Below are 15,652 nucleotides of genomic sequence, written 5' to 3' on the forward strand. Positions count from 1 at the left end.
ACGGGCACAGAGCCGCCTTTAAGGCCGTGGGGGCATGGGGCCGTGCCCAGCGAGCGCTAATATTTGTGGAAGCGCCTTTATGGCCGGGCCGCGGCCCCCCTCTCCATGGGGGCCCGCCTCGGAGGGGTCGGGCTGGGCTTGGGGGACCAGGGAGGTGCCCCCGGGAGAGTGGGGAGAGCAGCCCCCACCCTCAGGCCTGCCCCCCCCACAGCTGCGGATGGGGGTCCGGGGAAGCTCTGTCTCTAGCCCCTCTGATTGGCTGCCCTTCTCCAGGGGGCGGGGCAGTGGGGGAAGGCAGCCAATGTGGGGGCTTTCCCCTACCCAGCACTTGGGGTCTCCACCCTAAGAGCAGGCTGGTGTCCCCCCACCCACCATGCAATGGCCACGTGTGGCAAAGCCAGGTCCAGGCCAGAGCTTGGGCCTCTGCCTGGACCCCGGCGGCACTGAGCATGTCAGTGCTCAGCCCAGCCGCCCCAGGGTCGTGTCCCCCCCCGTCCCAGTGCCCCATGGCCTCTACCCTCCTCGCTTGCTGGGGGCACAGAGTGGAGCGGGGGTCTTGGCCAGGCAACGGGATCCATGGTAGCAAGCGCAGGGCAGGGGAGTCCGGGTGTGTGAGAAGCAGAGGAGGGGGCAGAGTCATCCCAGCCCCCGGCTGCAGCCGGACCCAGGGTGCAGAGACAGCGCACAGGGCTGGGAGGCCCTGCTTCCACGTGATCCGCAGCAGAGAGCCAGCAGGGCCGATGTCAGATGCCCCCGGCCAGCGACCGGGGCCCTTTATTGTGGAGCAGTGCAAGTGGCTGCCAAAGGAGCGGAGACCCCAATACCCCCTCCCCTGCCCTGTAGCCCCCGAGCATGGGTAGTGTCCCCCCAAGTATGTGCAGTGTCCTGGAGCTGGGGTGGGACGTGGTGGGGCAGCGACAGCCACAGCAAGGCAAGAAGGGGCCAAATTTGGTGCAGCGTGGAGGGGGCAGGGCTGGGGGGAGCGGTGACCCCGCAGGGAGGGGGACAGAGCCGGCGGTCAGCTGAAGAGGCCCTTGGCCTTCTTGGCTTTGGGCTTGGACACGAGCAGTCGCGGCTTCTGGCTGGGAGATGAGCCCTCCTGGGAAAAAAGGGAGCATCAGGCATGGGGGGCAGTTCCCAGGGCCGCTGGGGTCCGGCGGGGACCTGGACACCTTTTGAAAGCCCCCAGCCCCCAAGTCAGCCAGCCCCCCTGGGTCAGGATCGGGGCCCCCGGTCCCCTGCTCTGGAGCTGGTGGGGGGGGGCAGCAAAGGCCTCAGGCTCCCTCGGCACTTACCGCAGCGGCTCCGTTGCTCCGGGCTGGAGAGAGCGGGGGCTCCGACCTGCCCTGTGGCGGCTCCGGCGGCAGTGCCGTGTCTGTGGCCCCCGCAGCCTCGTCGTGGGGTGCGAGCTCCGGGGTCTCTTCTGGGACCAGGGGCAAGAACACAAGTCAGTGCAGGGCCAGGACCGAAAGGGTGAGGAGCTCCCAACACCCTGGCTACGGGGCCAAGGGTCTCCAGCCCCGGGGAGCAGCCTCCCCTCGCCCAGCCAATGTCCCCGTGGCAGAGAGGGAGGCGCAGCCCGGCCAGCTCAGACCCGCAGCCCCTGGCAGAGGCCTGGTGCCCCCAGCGCACCCCCGTGATGCTGTCCCACCTTCCTTCTTGCCGCCCTCACCTGAGCCACGCCGTGCCCGGGCTCCCTGCTGGACCACGGCTCTGTAGAGGGGCTGCAGCTTGTCTGCAAATGCCTGCCCGTCCCCGGGCCCGCACACCCAGGCCAGGCTCTGTGGGGGAAGAGTCACTGTCAGGTCTGGGGACAGCCGTGGCAGAGACCCCTGGGCTCCAGGGAACAAGCAGATTCCACCCAGGTGCCGAGTGTGAGGGAGTGCGCCTCTGCCTTGCTACCCTCCTGCTGCACACCATTCCCAGGGGCAGGGGCTGGCACCGACGCCTGGGCACGGTGCACTGCAATACACCTGCGCCTGCACGGTATTGCAGCCGGCAGGGGTGAGTGCCACGGGAGCTGGGGGCAGAAGGGCACATTCCTGCACCCTGAACAGAGCTGGCACGCCCCGGTCATCGCCTGCCCCGGGGATAGCAGGGGATTCTCCAGCACCAAGTGTACCAGACGGGCGTCAAACAGCCAGAGCCAGATCTAGAGCCAGCACCAGCTGCCAGGACCTCGAGCATCCCTGTGGGACCTTCCAGGACGCTGTGCTCCCCACAGCCAGGCAGGGCCATCCTTGGCCCCCACCTCCACCTCCACGTGCCCCGGGCCAGCCCCAGTGGGCAGCAGTCGTGGGCAGCACCTGGCACAGTGTTATGCTCTCGGCAGAGGCTGCACTGGGGGGGTCCCTGAAGGCACCCCCCCTTCTGGCAGCCCTGTGGTTCCCAGCTCTGGGCAAACCCGGGAAGCCGCCCTGGCGCGTGCGTGCCAAAGGTGCGGGCGCTAACCTCTGCCCCACTGGCCGCTCCCTGCCCGGGCAGACGGGAACAAAGTGTAAGAGATAAAGGCCTCGCTCCTCTCGGCAAAGGAGGAGGAGGAGGATGGGGGGGCGGCGGCTACTCAAGGCCAAAGTCCGTGGCCTGCTCCGAGCTTCAAGGCACAGCCCCCCTCGTTTCCCGGCTGGGGCAGCGGGGCCGGGTGATGGTGCAGGCCCCTGCACCGCACCACCGGCCTCTCCCTTCTGCCATCCCCCGCAGCTTCCTGCATTACCCCGCCGCTGTGCCAGCTGCGAGACCCCCATCCCTGAGCCCCAGGCAGCAGGACCCCCGGGTTGTGCTGCCCCAGCTCCCAGGATCGGGGCTCGCAGTCAGGCGCGCCACGGTCGTTGCACTCAGCTGTGCCGCCCCAAGCCGGCCTGGGCTGGGCAGGGCACGGGAGTGCCCGGGCATGGGTTGAGTCACGGCCACCGCTGCCACCTGCAGCCAGCGCTCAGGCCAGGATATGGCTCCTCCGCCTCTCCCTGCCTGTCCCGGAGCCGCCCGGGGGCAGCTGCGCCGTGCCCAGGCCGCGCCGCGCCCGCCATCGACCCATCCCCAGGGGCAGCGGGCGAGGCAGGGAAGCGAAGGCGCTTCCAAGGCAGGACAATGGCAGCCCGGAGCCGCCCAGATCAAAGGCACCAGCCGGAGCCATAATTCAGCGCAAAGCAAACAGCAGCTGCCCGGGAGTTTGCAATGTGTGCCCGGAGCGCGGGGGTAGGGCAGCGCCTACCCCACGCCGCACGGGCATGGTGCCGCCGGGGCCCGCCTTGCCCCACTGCCCTGGCGTGGCCGGCTTGGGACGCGAGGCCCAGAGCTGCAGAGGGCCTGCCCCTGCATCTCCCCCGGTCCCAGCACTCCAGCCTGCACCCAGGCTGCTGAGCACAGGACCTGCCCCAGGGCCGTGGCAACCTGCCCAGAACATCCAAGGCTGGAGGCACCGGGCTCGACCAGCCCAGATCCTGCCACATGCGATGGGCACAGGAGGGACCTCCTCGGAGGCGTCCGGCCCACAGGGCATTTGCCAGGGTGCCACGGCCCAGCAAGAGGCTCGGGGGATGAGCTCCCACCCTGGCATGGACGGGGGAGACGGCGGCTCCACGCTCACAGCAGCCAGGGGCCAAGGGAGCTGGCAGCCGTGCCCGCCACGTCCTTGGGAGCAGGAGCCTCTGGCTGGGGGCGAGAGGGCAGCTCATCCCCCGCCCAGCACGTGGGGGCCGGCCCAGCTGTTATGACTGCCCGGACACAAGGCCGTGCGTGCCACCCCTATCAGATGCCGGCGAGTCAAGGCTGCGGCTGCGGGCACCAAGCGCACCCCGAGCTGCCCGGAGCCTTGACTGCCCCCGACTATCCCATGCCCAGGTAGCAGCTGCCCAGGGTGGGAGTGGGAGAGCCAAGGGCTGCCCTGCCCACCTGCCCCCAGGCTGGGCTGGGGTCCCCCCCCTTGCACCCAGGGCCAGAGGCTCGTGTGCACACCAAAGCAGCCCCCCCGCAATCCAGGCTCCTTATCTCCAGGCATGGAGGGGCCTCTCGGGTGCTCATGGTACGGGCTGCTCCCTCCCCTGGGGACAGGTCACGATCCTCTCCCCAAGGCACGAACTGGTGCCAGGGAGGAGAGGCAGTGTGAGTCGATGGTTAGTGATAAAAGGGGATGGCACTGGGGGGGCATGTGTCTCCAGACTGGAGGGACGCTGGCAGTGCCCATGGAGTGCCTGTGCCCTGCCGGGTAAACGTCATCGACGCTGGCCTTGGGGACAGGGCATCTACAGGCCCAGATGGAGCAGAAGGTGCTGGTGCTGCCTGCCCTGCCCCACAGCTGCACAACGGAGGAGGGGGTAACCCCAGGGTCCCCCCAGCCCCTACCTGCCTTGCTGCTGGTTCAGATTGTCTCTCCCCTGCCAGCGCGGGGGCTGCAAACCCTGCCCTGGCTCCCCCCAGCCCTGGCTCCCCAGCACCAAGCTGGCAGCAAGGAGCTGCTTTCGGTGCCCCTCACCACCTGGCTCAGGGCCAGCGCCCGGAGCCGTCTCCGCAGCCCAGCGCCTGGGGCCCTGCAGCCCCCCTGCTCCCATTTCCTCGTGTATTTTTAACTGGAAAACAGTGGGCTTGGGGCCGGCGTGGAAATTACAACCCAGCGGCTGCGGCCGGGCGCTGGGCTCTGCCCACATTCCCGCGGCCGGCCTCAGCACATGTTCCACCAGGGGCACGCTTCATAACTCACGCTGCGGCCGGCGCGGAGGGCGTGGGCCCGGGAGGGGAAGCCACGGCTTTCCCCGGCTCCATGGAAGTGGCGTGGTGGAGCGGGGCGGCCGGGGAATGGCAGGACGAGGGCGCTGCCGAGCCCAGGGCAAACTCTGCTCCTGGCACCAGCCTCTCCCTGCTCAGGGCCCTCAGGGCATCGCCCCACACTCCCCGCATCACTGCACTGGGCACCGGCGTCCTAGGATGGAGCTGGTGTCTGGGAACGAGCAACCTGGAGCAGGGCACTGCACAGCCGCCCTCTCCCTGCTGCCTGCCACCCAGCACCAGTGTCTGGCTGATAGGCACCCGCAGGCCCATGCTGCAGCCCGCCAGGACTGTCCTGTGCAGCACGGAGCCCAGACAGGAGCCGTGGAACTCCTTGCTGCAGGAAGCCCCAGCTCCACCGTCCCCACATGTGCTCACAACGCACCCCCCAGAAAGTGCTGGGGGCAGCCGGACGGGCTATGAACAGCCAAGAGGGCACACAGGGGGCTCAGCACCCATGAGACACGAGCAGGGAGTACATACCGGCCGCAGTACGGGCACAGCTGGGCTGCCCCAACCCTCCCAGCACCCCAAAAGATGGCACGGAGGAGCAGAGAGAGCAGAGTGCCAGGGCCCCAAGCCAGGCTTCGGTTGCCCTGCTGGGGTGGGGCAGGAGCAGGCTGGGGGCACCTGGGGCTGGCCCACAGGTCTTTCCTGCTCCCCAGGCAATGCAGGGTGACAGGCACGGACCTGGGGGGAGCCCAGGAGCTCAGCCGTCCCCTCCAGCAGGGAACAGAGGAGCTGGGGCAGGACCCCATCAGGAAGCAGCTGCAGCAGGGCTGGACAGGGGGAGAGGGTCCTGGCAGGGCATGGGGAAGCAGGGCAGGGGGTTCACTTGCCCACCCCCTGCCTGCACCCCTGCCCGCCTGTTTGTCTTTCCCCGGCCTGGGCAGGGAACATGTCAGGTGCAGAAGGGTGTCCCCGTGGCCCGGTCCTGGGCCCACGACCCTCAAGCAATGTCCCACCCGAGGCGCAGCCCCAGGGCACCCAAGCAGCAGCCGGCTGGTGGGTCCCGTGGGCCAGGCAGAGCACCCCAGCCTCCTCCTGGGCCGGCTCTGCCAGGAAGTCCTGCTGGGCTGGGAGCCAGGCACGGCTCACCCCGGTGTCCCCGTCACCGTGGGGCAGGGCAGGGAAGTGGGTCAGTTGCGGCCGCGCCGTCATTGTTATTACAGGGTGGCTCACACTGCTGCCAGCTCATGCAGGCGGTGGGGGGACACCGGGGAGCAGCCGGAGGCCATGGGGATGGGCCTCACCCCGAACCCCTCACCGGAGGGATTACCCGCCAAGACAAAGGCGGGGGTGGGAGCGGCCTGGAGCCGTGCCAGGCGGGATTAGGGGCTTTGGGGGGAATCTGGGCGCGTTCGGGGCACCCCCTGGCCCGGCAGACGGAAGCGGGCACACACGGGGAGCCACGCTAATCCCACACGTGAGTCAAGCCCCACTAGCAGGGACATGGCCCTGTGCCCCCCCGCCCAGCCAGGCCCCCAGGTGCCAGCTGGGCGCCCAGGTGCCCCCCAGGTGCCTGCCAGGTGCTTCCCCGGGCCTGGCTGGAGCGGGTCCAGGCGGCCGGGCCGCGGCCTCGGGAGCGAGCGCACAGCCCCTCCATTCACGGCAAAAATAACGCACTGGGGTGTGGCCCCCGGGCTGGCGCGGCCCCCACCCGGTCCTGTTTATTCAGCATCTGGAAAACACTCCACCCCCCGCCACCGTCCCCAGCCCCCAAATCACCGCAGTGACCTTTCTTCCTGGCCCCGGCCCCACGGGCTTCTCCCCCGGCCAAAACACACAGGCCTAGGGGCTGCGGGTGGAAAGTGGGGGGGTGATGTCAAACTCCCCCCCCCAAAGCTGAGGTTTTCCTGGCAGGAGGGGCCGCTCCGGGTGATGTCATGCGAGCTGACAGCAGCCACATGAAAGGGCCTCACTGCCCAGGAAACCCGCGGCCAGACAGACCCGCGATTCTTCCCGGGCTGGGGAAGAGACCTGGGGGTGCCCTCGCCTCGGCCGGACCCCCGCCCGGGGACCCCATGGCTGCAGCCCAGCCGGTGAGAGGTGCCCACTGGCTCCGTGCTGCATGGGGCAGGTGCATCCCAGATCCTTTGTGTCCCCAGGGAGTGCCCGCAGCAGCGTGGGCAGGGGGGCAGGGGCCATCCATCAGATGGGGATTTTCTTTCCAGGGGATTACATGCGGGACAGCTGGGAACACACAGGCATGACCCTGCTGGCCCCGCTTCCTGCAGACCCTGGAGGGGGGAGAGGGGCTCCCAGACTGGCCCCTATCCCACCCCGGGTCTCAGAGGGGGTAGGAGTGCTCAGGGCATTCAGGCAGAGCAGCACAAAGCTGCCCACAGTGACTACCACGGCCCCGTGTGGCACCAAGGAGGAGGCTGGGGTGGGAGCAGCCGTCGAGACTCCTGCAAGGCATGGGACATCACATCCCTGTGCCCGTGGCATTTGGGGGCCATGTGTTGAGCCAGGCTGGAGTCTCCTGGTGCCCACAGCCCTGTGCCCAGGTTGGGGGCAAGGGGGGCCGTGCCAGAGCACAGGGCGCCAGGGCTAGCGCAGCACCCGGGCACAGGGCAGTGTGAGCTGGGTGCAGCCGGGAGAGCTCGGAGGTGGCAGGGACCCCAGGAATGCCCTGCCCTGGCTCTCGACGGCCCAGCTCCAGGCAGGTGGGGGCTAGGGGCCCTGCCCCCTGCCCCAGGTGCACAAGGTCCAGGGCCCGATTTTGCACCCAGGTGGCTCTGGACGCAGCGGCCGCGAGGCCGCACGGGTGTGTGCTTGGGCCCGCGCATCAAAGCAGCCAGCTCAAGTCGGTCTCGGGCAGCGGGCGTGTGGGTTTGGCCCAGAGCGCAAGCCAGAGGCGCTGCGGGCAGCCCGTGGAGATAGGAGGCGCACACATGGACCCGTGCATGCCTGTACACACCTACGTGTGTGTACATGGACATACATGCACACACACACAGGCACACATGCACGTGTGCACATACATGTGCCCACGCACATGCATGTGCAGACTTACACATTCCCACACACCTACACATGCACACAAGTGCACACACGTGCAGGCCTGTGTGCATACATACATGCAGGCACACTTACACATTCCCAGCTGCCTACACATGCACACACATTTGTGCGCATACACAGGCAGGCCCACATACTCACATGCACACACAAGTGCCCACAAGTGCATAGGCATGTATGTGTCCCCACACATGTAGATACATGTGTGCACATGTGTATGCACACCCCATGCAACACATCCCCCCACTCCCCCTAATAAAGGGCAGCCTTCAAGGCCGCGTGCCAGGAAGGCCGCGGGCTGGGCCGGGCGCGAGATACCTGCCGCGCCGGAGTGCTCAGTCTTATCGGGCAGGCGGCGGGCGGCGGCGGGGGCGGCGGGGGTGTTTGGGCTGGCCACGGGCCAGCAGCCTCCGCATTCCAGCGCGCGCGAAGCCAGTCAAAGCTACCCGGGCCTGGAGCCACCAGGAAGCGACACCGGAGAGGAGAAGCCCATGGGACTGGGCAGGGAAGCTGGCGAAGTGGGCGCAGGGGGCGTGGCCCTGCCGGCAGCTCCCAACCGGGCATGACTGGGGGCAAGAGGGCTGCGTGTTGCACTCCCATGGGGGCAGCAGCACGATGCAGGGCAGGGAGCACGTCACAGTGGCCCCCCAGGCACCGTCCCCATGTCCCTGCTCTGTGGCACTGCCAGGCATCGTCCCCAGTGCACATGTATCCTCATGTCCCTGCTCCATGGCAGTGCCGAGTGCCGTGTGCAGCAGACATGTGTGGCACCACCACGGGGCACCCAGCATGGTGGCACCCAGTGGGACATGAACCCTGCTCCACACTCCCCCCCAAGAGCCCCCGCGTGCAACCCAGACTCCAGCGCTGGCAGGCAGAGCTGGGCCTCTGCCCTCCACCCCCACAGCCCCCACCAGTGCCAGAGCCCCAGGCAGCGCTCGTGTTCTAGTACCTGCTGCAGGATCATGCCCGCCCCACCTCTGGTGCAAGCAGGTCCTGGGGGCAGACGACTCCTTGGTGCTGGGGGCACCAGCAGCCAGGCTTAAATCTTGGCCTAATCCCAGCCGACAAGACCCTTCACAGGCCTGGGGGCGGGCCACAGGGCACCGGGGGGCTGCGAAATCACACGTTACGCGCCTGTCATCTGCCTGCCTCCGGCGCCGGGCTGGCACTGTGGGGTGACTCTGGCAGGTGCCCCTGCCCCTGCCCCGGCTGGGGTCATCTCCAGGTGAGGATGCAGGTCCCATTACAGGCACCTGTTGCCCATAAAACACGCTGTCAGGGGCAGAGGTATTGCACACCCTGGAGGGGCCTCCTGCCCCACAGACCCCAGGCCTGAGCTTGCTCCAGAGACCAGACTGGGGTAGGGGGCATAGAGGTGCCAGGATCAGCGCACAAATGACCCCAGCCCCACCACTGCAGCCCCCAGCCCTCATCCCCAAGGGCTGCGTGGGCACCAGGCTACACTCGTGTGTGACTGGCGTGAGCCCAGGTCACGACTGTCCTCAGCCTGAACCCTCCAGCCCCCCACGACTCGTGTGCTGTGACCTTTGAGCCAGGCTCCCCGACCGCCTGCTCCCCAAGATAATCCAAGCCCGACACCTCCTTGCAGGTGAATCCAGGTGGCTGCACGAGACCCATGTCCCTGAAGCCCCGTGATGGGCAGCAGCACGTTCAAGGCTATGGACCCCTCACCAATGAGCCCTGCCAGCCGGCTTGGGACCAGGCCCAGGATTGGTGCCCCCAGGCTGTCCTGCCAGCCCCTCTTTACAAATTGGCTCAGCACCTTCCATCTCCCAGATGCTCCCAAATTCGTTCAAAATAAGCTTGGTGGCCAGAGGTGCCCTCGGCCAGCTCTTCTGGAACTCTTGGGTGTGCAACAACCCGGCTGCCTGGTCAGAGAGGGCAAGCTCTGGTTTCAGGTCTTAATGGATGGCACAGCACTTCCCCCTCATTGGTGGCCCCAGCCCCTCCCCAAGCCTGGGATGGCTTTTCACCAAGTGAAACCTGCCTCTTTCCCCCTCAAGCCCAGCTGGCACCAAGGGTCATGGCACATCCCAGCCCCTCCCAGAGGGTGAGAAGCAATCCCCAGGGCTGCCACTCTGATCCCAGGACTCTGGGTGCTGGAGCTTAGAGGAGACCCAGGAGGGGGAGACCTGCCCTAGAGCTGCCCAACACAGGTCCGAGCAGCCTGGTGATGGGGGAGCCCAGGAAGGGGTAGGGCTGCCCTTGCCATGCCTGGGCCTTCTCTGGAAAGCTCGGTGCCGGCAGTCCGGTGCCGTTCCCGGCTTGGCGGGTGCCACGCGTGGGCTGGGGGGGCGCCAGGCCCAGGGCAGGGGAGGGCTGGGGCCGGCAGCAGCTGCCGGCTGGGCTTGGCTCCGAACCCCTGCCAGATGTGAGCAGATGTGCCCATGGTTACTGCGGCAGCCACTTGAAAGGCCCTGGTATGGAACAGCTGGCGAACGCCGGGCCGCCTCGCCCATGCCCACCCGCCGGCTATTTATAGGGCGCCTGGTGCCCACCCCTGACTGCTCAAGCCCCAAACCCCTGCAAGGGCCAGCTGGAGCGGGGTAGCATCGGGCTGATGGAGCTGAGGGACTCCATCCCTACCCCAAGACAGCCAGGCACAGATACGGCTGCTGGGGAGGCATGGTTGGGGCATCTCCAGCCACGTCTAGGTGGGCCAGGTGCTAATGAAGGCCAGGTGCTGGGGCTGTGCATGCCCCCACACTGCCCCATGCTGCCTCTGGCCCTGGGGACCCCAGACCCACTCAGCTCAGTGCCCCCTGTCCCGCCTGGCAGACAGAGGGGGACACCACCCCCAGGGCCACCAGAGATGGGACCCAGGCACCTGGGGGACTCCCACGCCCAGCCTGAGTCAGTGACCAGGCTCCGAGGGGGGCAGGAGCCTGTCCTGGGGTCTCCGATAAGGAGCAGGTACGGGTGCCTGGTGAGATGCAGCCAGCACAGTGGGGGCCAGCCGGGGACGGAGCGTGGGAGCCCGGAGCCGCGGGGCTGTCACGACATGATCCCGTGGCCTGGCTGGGGGTGGGGGGAAGGCCCAGGCTTGCCCATGCCCTGGCCAGGCCTTGGAGGCTGGCAGCCGGGGCTGACGCGGAAAAGGAACAGAGAGAAACAGCAAACCTCAGTGCCCACAGGGCGGGCAGCAAAACATGGAGCCAGGGCAGGGCGGGGCAGGCCTCTGGCTCCACCAGGGCGCCGGCCTCTGCACCACGGGCACCGCTGCCTCCACCACGGTGCCAGTCTGTATCGGGGCCTGCCCCTGCCAGCAGCACCCCCGACTGCAGGACACAGGGGCTCCCACTGCACCAGGGCAGGCATGACATGCATGCTGCTCTGTGCAAGGCCTGGGCACTGCCAGGGTATGCATGTGACACGCATGCTGCTTTGTACAAAGCCTGGGCACTGCTAGGGCAGGCGTGACACGCACATTGCTCCATGAAAGACCTGGGCACTGCTAAGGCAGGTAGGGGACCCGCACACTATTCTGTGCAAGGCCTGGGCACTGCCAGGGCGGGTGTGCGACACATACGAGGAGCTGGGATCGGAGCAGTTGGGTCAACAGAGACGAAGGGATGGGCTCAGGTGAGAGCCGCAGACACCAGCTGGTCCCTGGAGGCCGTGCCCGCAGGAGAGGGAGAGGGCCCGCCTGTGTGGCCAGGCCTGGCTGCCCGCAGCCCTCACAGGGCACCGAGGGCACCACCCAGCCACCACGTCTAGCCCGCGGGTGCCCTCTGCCCAGGCCTGTGGGTTGCAGTGATGCTGGACACACACAACCCCCCCAGGCCTGGGCCGAGCTGGCAGCCCCCTGCATCCCGTGTGCATGTGCTCGTGCACACGTGTGCCAGCCCCAGGCTTCCTGGGGCTGGGGGCTGTGGGAGAGGCCTGGGACAGCAGGGCAGCCTCAGCAAACAACTGCTCGTTAAGTTAAAATTAACCTCGCACAAATATTGACCTTTGGAGGGGACCAGCCGGTCCCCGTGTATTTAGTGACCACGGCCCCGGCCCACGGCTCTGCCCTGCACACACGTGCCCACATGTGCACCCAGCTGGGGGGCTGCCCAGGGCTGCAGCACACCCCCCACCACCCTGGGGATCCGGGCTCCATCCCCAGATGCCTGGGCTGACTGGGGCAGTGGGGAGACCCCCTGCACAAGGGGCATAGGCACTCCCAGCACAGGCTGGGCCCGCGGAGACACGCGGCTCACGGACCTGGAGCCACCAGCTTGTGAGCCGGGAGGGTGCTGGAGCTGGGCTGTGAGGGGCTGCCCCTCGCCAGACGGGTTCTCTGGGGCTGCAGCCATGTGCTTGGGTCTCCCACAGCTCCGAAAGGCAGACACACGTCCATGTCCCAGAGCACACGTGGGTGCCAGGATGCAAGCACTGGCACATGGGGGTGCCTGGCAGATGAGTACCTGGATGCCATCACTGGCACACGGGGGTGCCCGGCCTCCCCCCCCCCAGGAGCAGGGAGAGGGGAGCAGGCGAGCGCCCCTGGCCCCAGCCGTGCGGAACAGAGTCTCATTGAGGCGGTGGCGGGGCCCGAAGCACACAGGCATCCTTTGAGGCCGGGTGAGTGGGACGGAGGCGTCTGTAATTAGCAGGAGCTGCCGAGCCGGCGCTGCCCGGAGACGTGCCCCGCGCAAAACCACTTGAAAAGGCCCCGCGGGGCAAGCTTCCCGCCCCCCCCCACGCCGTGGCCTAGCAAAGAAACCCCAAACCTCAGCCTAATCGCTGAGGACTGGGGCAGGGCCGCGCGGACCGCTCCCAATTCAGAGCCAGCCCCCAGCCTGGTGCCCCAGCAGCCCCCTGCCCACGGTCCCTCTGCTCGGAGACCCAACCGGGGTGCAGGGCTCAGCCAGGCTGGGCCCCTGCCCCTTGCAGAGAGTGTGGACAGGACCGGTGCTCCCGTGGCACGGAGACAACCCCCTTTGGAAACCGGGAGCTTTCCTCTCTGCACCCCCAGCCCCAGCTGGCTGCCCAGGGCCAGCTGTGCCTGGTACCAGCAGGGTGGGCACATTCAGGGCCAAGTGGGGGGCCAGGGCTGGTGGCATCCCACTGCACTGCGAGTGGCTGGGGGAAGCAAAGCTGTGAACGGGCCCACGCAGACCCGGAAGACTATGACAACACAGTCACCGACCGCAGGCGACCCCCAGATCCCAGCAGCACTGCCGTGACACCGCGGGCATCAAATAGTCCCCAGCTCACACCCCTCAGACCCATGGGCGGGACATGATGGCGATGTCCAGTGTGACCGCCAGGGGTCACCCCACTGCCCACGACCTGGCCCCAGAAGGGACTATTAACCTCTTGTGCCACTCCAGAGCTGCAGGGCCAGCAGGGAGCTGTGGGGTCACATCCAGCAGGATCAGCCCCATCCAAACCAACCCCGTGTGAGACCTCAGTGCTGCACAACACTGTCAACCCCAACACATCCCTGGGCATCACCCCCGCACCTGCCCCCGGGAAAGCAGAGGGACTGTGGCTGCCAACTTCCTGCTGCTGCCAGGGGGGTTGGTGGGTGCCAGGGAGAGCCCAGGCCCAGGCTGTGCCCCCGCTGCAGAGGGAGGGGAAACCCCCCAGCTGGGCCAGGCTGAGCAGGGGGCAAATCCCTGCCCCCATCCAAGGCAGCGTGAGCAGGGGCAAGAGCCTGTAGCCAGGACCCTGCAGGGCTGAGTCCCAGCAGAAGCCCTGGCACAACCCAAGCACAGCCCCGGCACCCAGCGTCTCTTGCGGGCTTCAACCCCCTGACACAGGCTCCCCCCACACATCTGCTTCCAGGGCAGGCACATGGGCCTGGCTGGGGGGTCCCATCAGTGATACTGAGGCTGCACGGACCAGGCCAGCACTAGGGGAGGCCAGGAGGCAGAGGGTCCTGGTGGGGGGGTTGGTGCAGCCAGGGGGTCTGTGAGCAACAGGGACCCTGCCCCTGCTTCCCAGGGCCCAAAAGCACCTCAGGCAAATGTTAACCCGGAGCAACCATCAGTAGGGCTCAGAGTGAACGCCCCTGTAGGAGGCAGCATGTGGCTCTTGGAAGCTGGCACCCCCGGGAGGCAGCAGACCCTGTCAGTCTCCCCCGTCCATACAGTTGTCCCCCTCCTCCTGTGGGTCATGATGCTGCAGATGAGCAGATCCAGCACCCAGGTGGCCTGCCTGCACCTGCTCCTCTCTCCCCTGCCCTGACCACCCCCAGGGGTGATCCACCTGGCCCTGTACCCTGCGCTGAACCCTGTACCCGCTCCCTGCCTCCGGCCTGGGACAGATCCTCTGCCCCAAGGGGACGCAAGGGCTCTGACTGAAGGGCACGGGGTGAACAGGGCTGCAGGGGCATTAGACAGTGCTAGGTCGGCTCCAGAGCCCTCAGGAGCCATGGCTATTGGGCCCTGGAGCCCCAGGGAGCAGGGCTGCGGGTGTGCATGGGGGTGTGTGTGCGGTCTTGTGTGTGTATGCATGCTTATGTGCACATATACATGCATGCGTGTATGCCGGTGTACCTATGTATATGGCGATGTATATTCAGGTGTACATGCATGTGCGCATACATGCGCATGTATAAGTGCACACACATGAGCACAGGAGTGTGTGCATGTATGTATGCGTGTTCATGTCTGCGTGTGTGCGTGCCTACATCCATGTGCATGTCTGTGCATGTCCACTCATGTATGTTCACGTGTGCATGGGTGTGTCTCCACTACATGGCCAAACAGCTGTGCCAGGGCATGATGCCGGCCCCAGCACCCCCCATAACCAGCCCTGCCACGGAGGGAGGGGGCAGCTCATGTATATGGATGAGGCTCTGTGGGCTCATGAATATTAAAAGAACCTGTGGCTTGCCAGGACGTCCACGTTGCCCTTGGCCCTGGTAGCACTGTGACGTCCTCGCCTTGCCCCCGTGGCTAGCCTGGTGCACAGACAAACAAACGTACACACGGGGCTCCTCCCTGGCCCCCTGCCCCCGTGCCCCACTGGCTTGGGCTGGGGGAAGGCCCCTGGTAGCCCTGGGGCCAGCATGTGCCCTGCAGAGCTGTGCCCACGACCTGTGGCCTCCTGCTAATGTAAGAGATGAAGGAAGTCAGGACAGCCCCTTGTTGTCCTGCCCGTGGCCCTGGCCCTCTCCCAGGGCTGGACCCGAGGTCCTGTCCAGCCTTACAATCTATGAAACTAGAAAATAAAGGGGTGATGGACACTGGGTCCCTGCCAGCCCCCAGAAGAAGAGCCCAGAGCCTGGAACCTGGAGCAGGGCTGAAGCAGGCGGCTGCAAGACCCAACATCCACACCAGACCTCGGCAATGAAGGTCTCCCACTTACACATGCCCTGCTCTGGGCATCAAAGTCCTGGAGCTGCTGCCCACGGAGCCCCGGTCCCGGCGGGCACGTCCCAGCAGTGGCCTAGACCCGCTGCTCAGAGCCCAGGCCTGAGCACCCTGCAACTCCCTAGCCAAGGGCAGCCAGGACTGTGCCCAGTCCCTGCAGCCGAGTCCCGCACTCCCGGCCAGGCCCCCGGAGCCAGCTCTGGGGTCGCACCCCGGCCCATGCCCCCGGCCACACAATCCCCATATTATGCAGGCGCTAGTTAAAAAAAAAAAAAAAAAAAAAACAACCCAGAAACACAAAATAAAGAGGGGGCTTGAAGCCTTCCCGGTGCCACGTAGTAAAGTATTTATAGAGCCGGCGTGAATGGGCTGCACAGAGCCTGGCCCCGGCCGCCCGCCCGCCCGGCGTCAGCGCCTCCCCGACCCATTCTGTGCGGGGCATTGTCGTCCGCACCCAGCGCGGCCCAGCACCACTGAGGCCCCGGCCAACAGGCCCACAGTGTTTCGGCCCGGCTGCGCTCCGTGGGAAAAGG

The 15,652-nt window shown here is 66.9% G+C and overlaps 1 protein-coding gene across 1 annotated transcript in view; it reads right to left on the bottom strand.

Moving 5' to 3' along the window:
* Window positions 1–740: 740 nt before the first annotated feature.
* The window catches only part of NHEJ1 (non-homologous end joining factor 1), a 40,368-nt gene continuing 25,456 nt past the window's right edge, over window positions 741–15,652 (bottom strand). Inside the window, exons 5-7 of the mRNA XM_019522665.1 lie at window positions 1,673–1,781; window positions 1,296–1,423; window positions 741–1,099 (exon numbers count right to left, since the gene is read on the bottom strand). Coding sequence (XP_019378210.1) covers window positions 1,019–1,099; window positions 1,296–1,423; window positions 1,673–1,781 — 318 coding nt within the window. The 3' untranslated portion in view covers window positions 741–1,018. The remainder of the gene's footprint in view (window positions 1,100–1,295; window positions 1,424–1,672; window positions 1,782–15,652) is intronic.

The sequence above is a fragment of the Gavialis gangeticus genome, unplaced genomic scaffold, assembly GCF_001723915.1.
Source record: "Gavialis gangeticus isolate Ggan-Ray unplaced genomic scaffold, GavGan_comp1, whole genome shotgun sequence".
NCBI classification, from domain to species: Eukaryota; Metazoa; Chordata; order Crocodylia; family Gavialidae; genus Gavialis; species Gavialis gangeticus.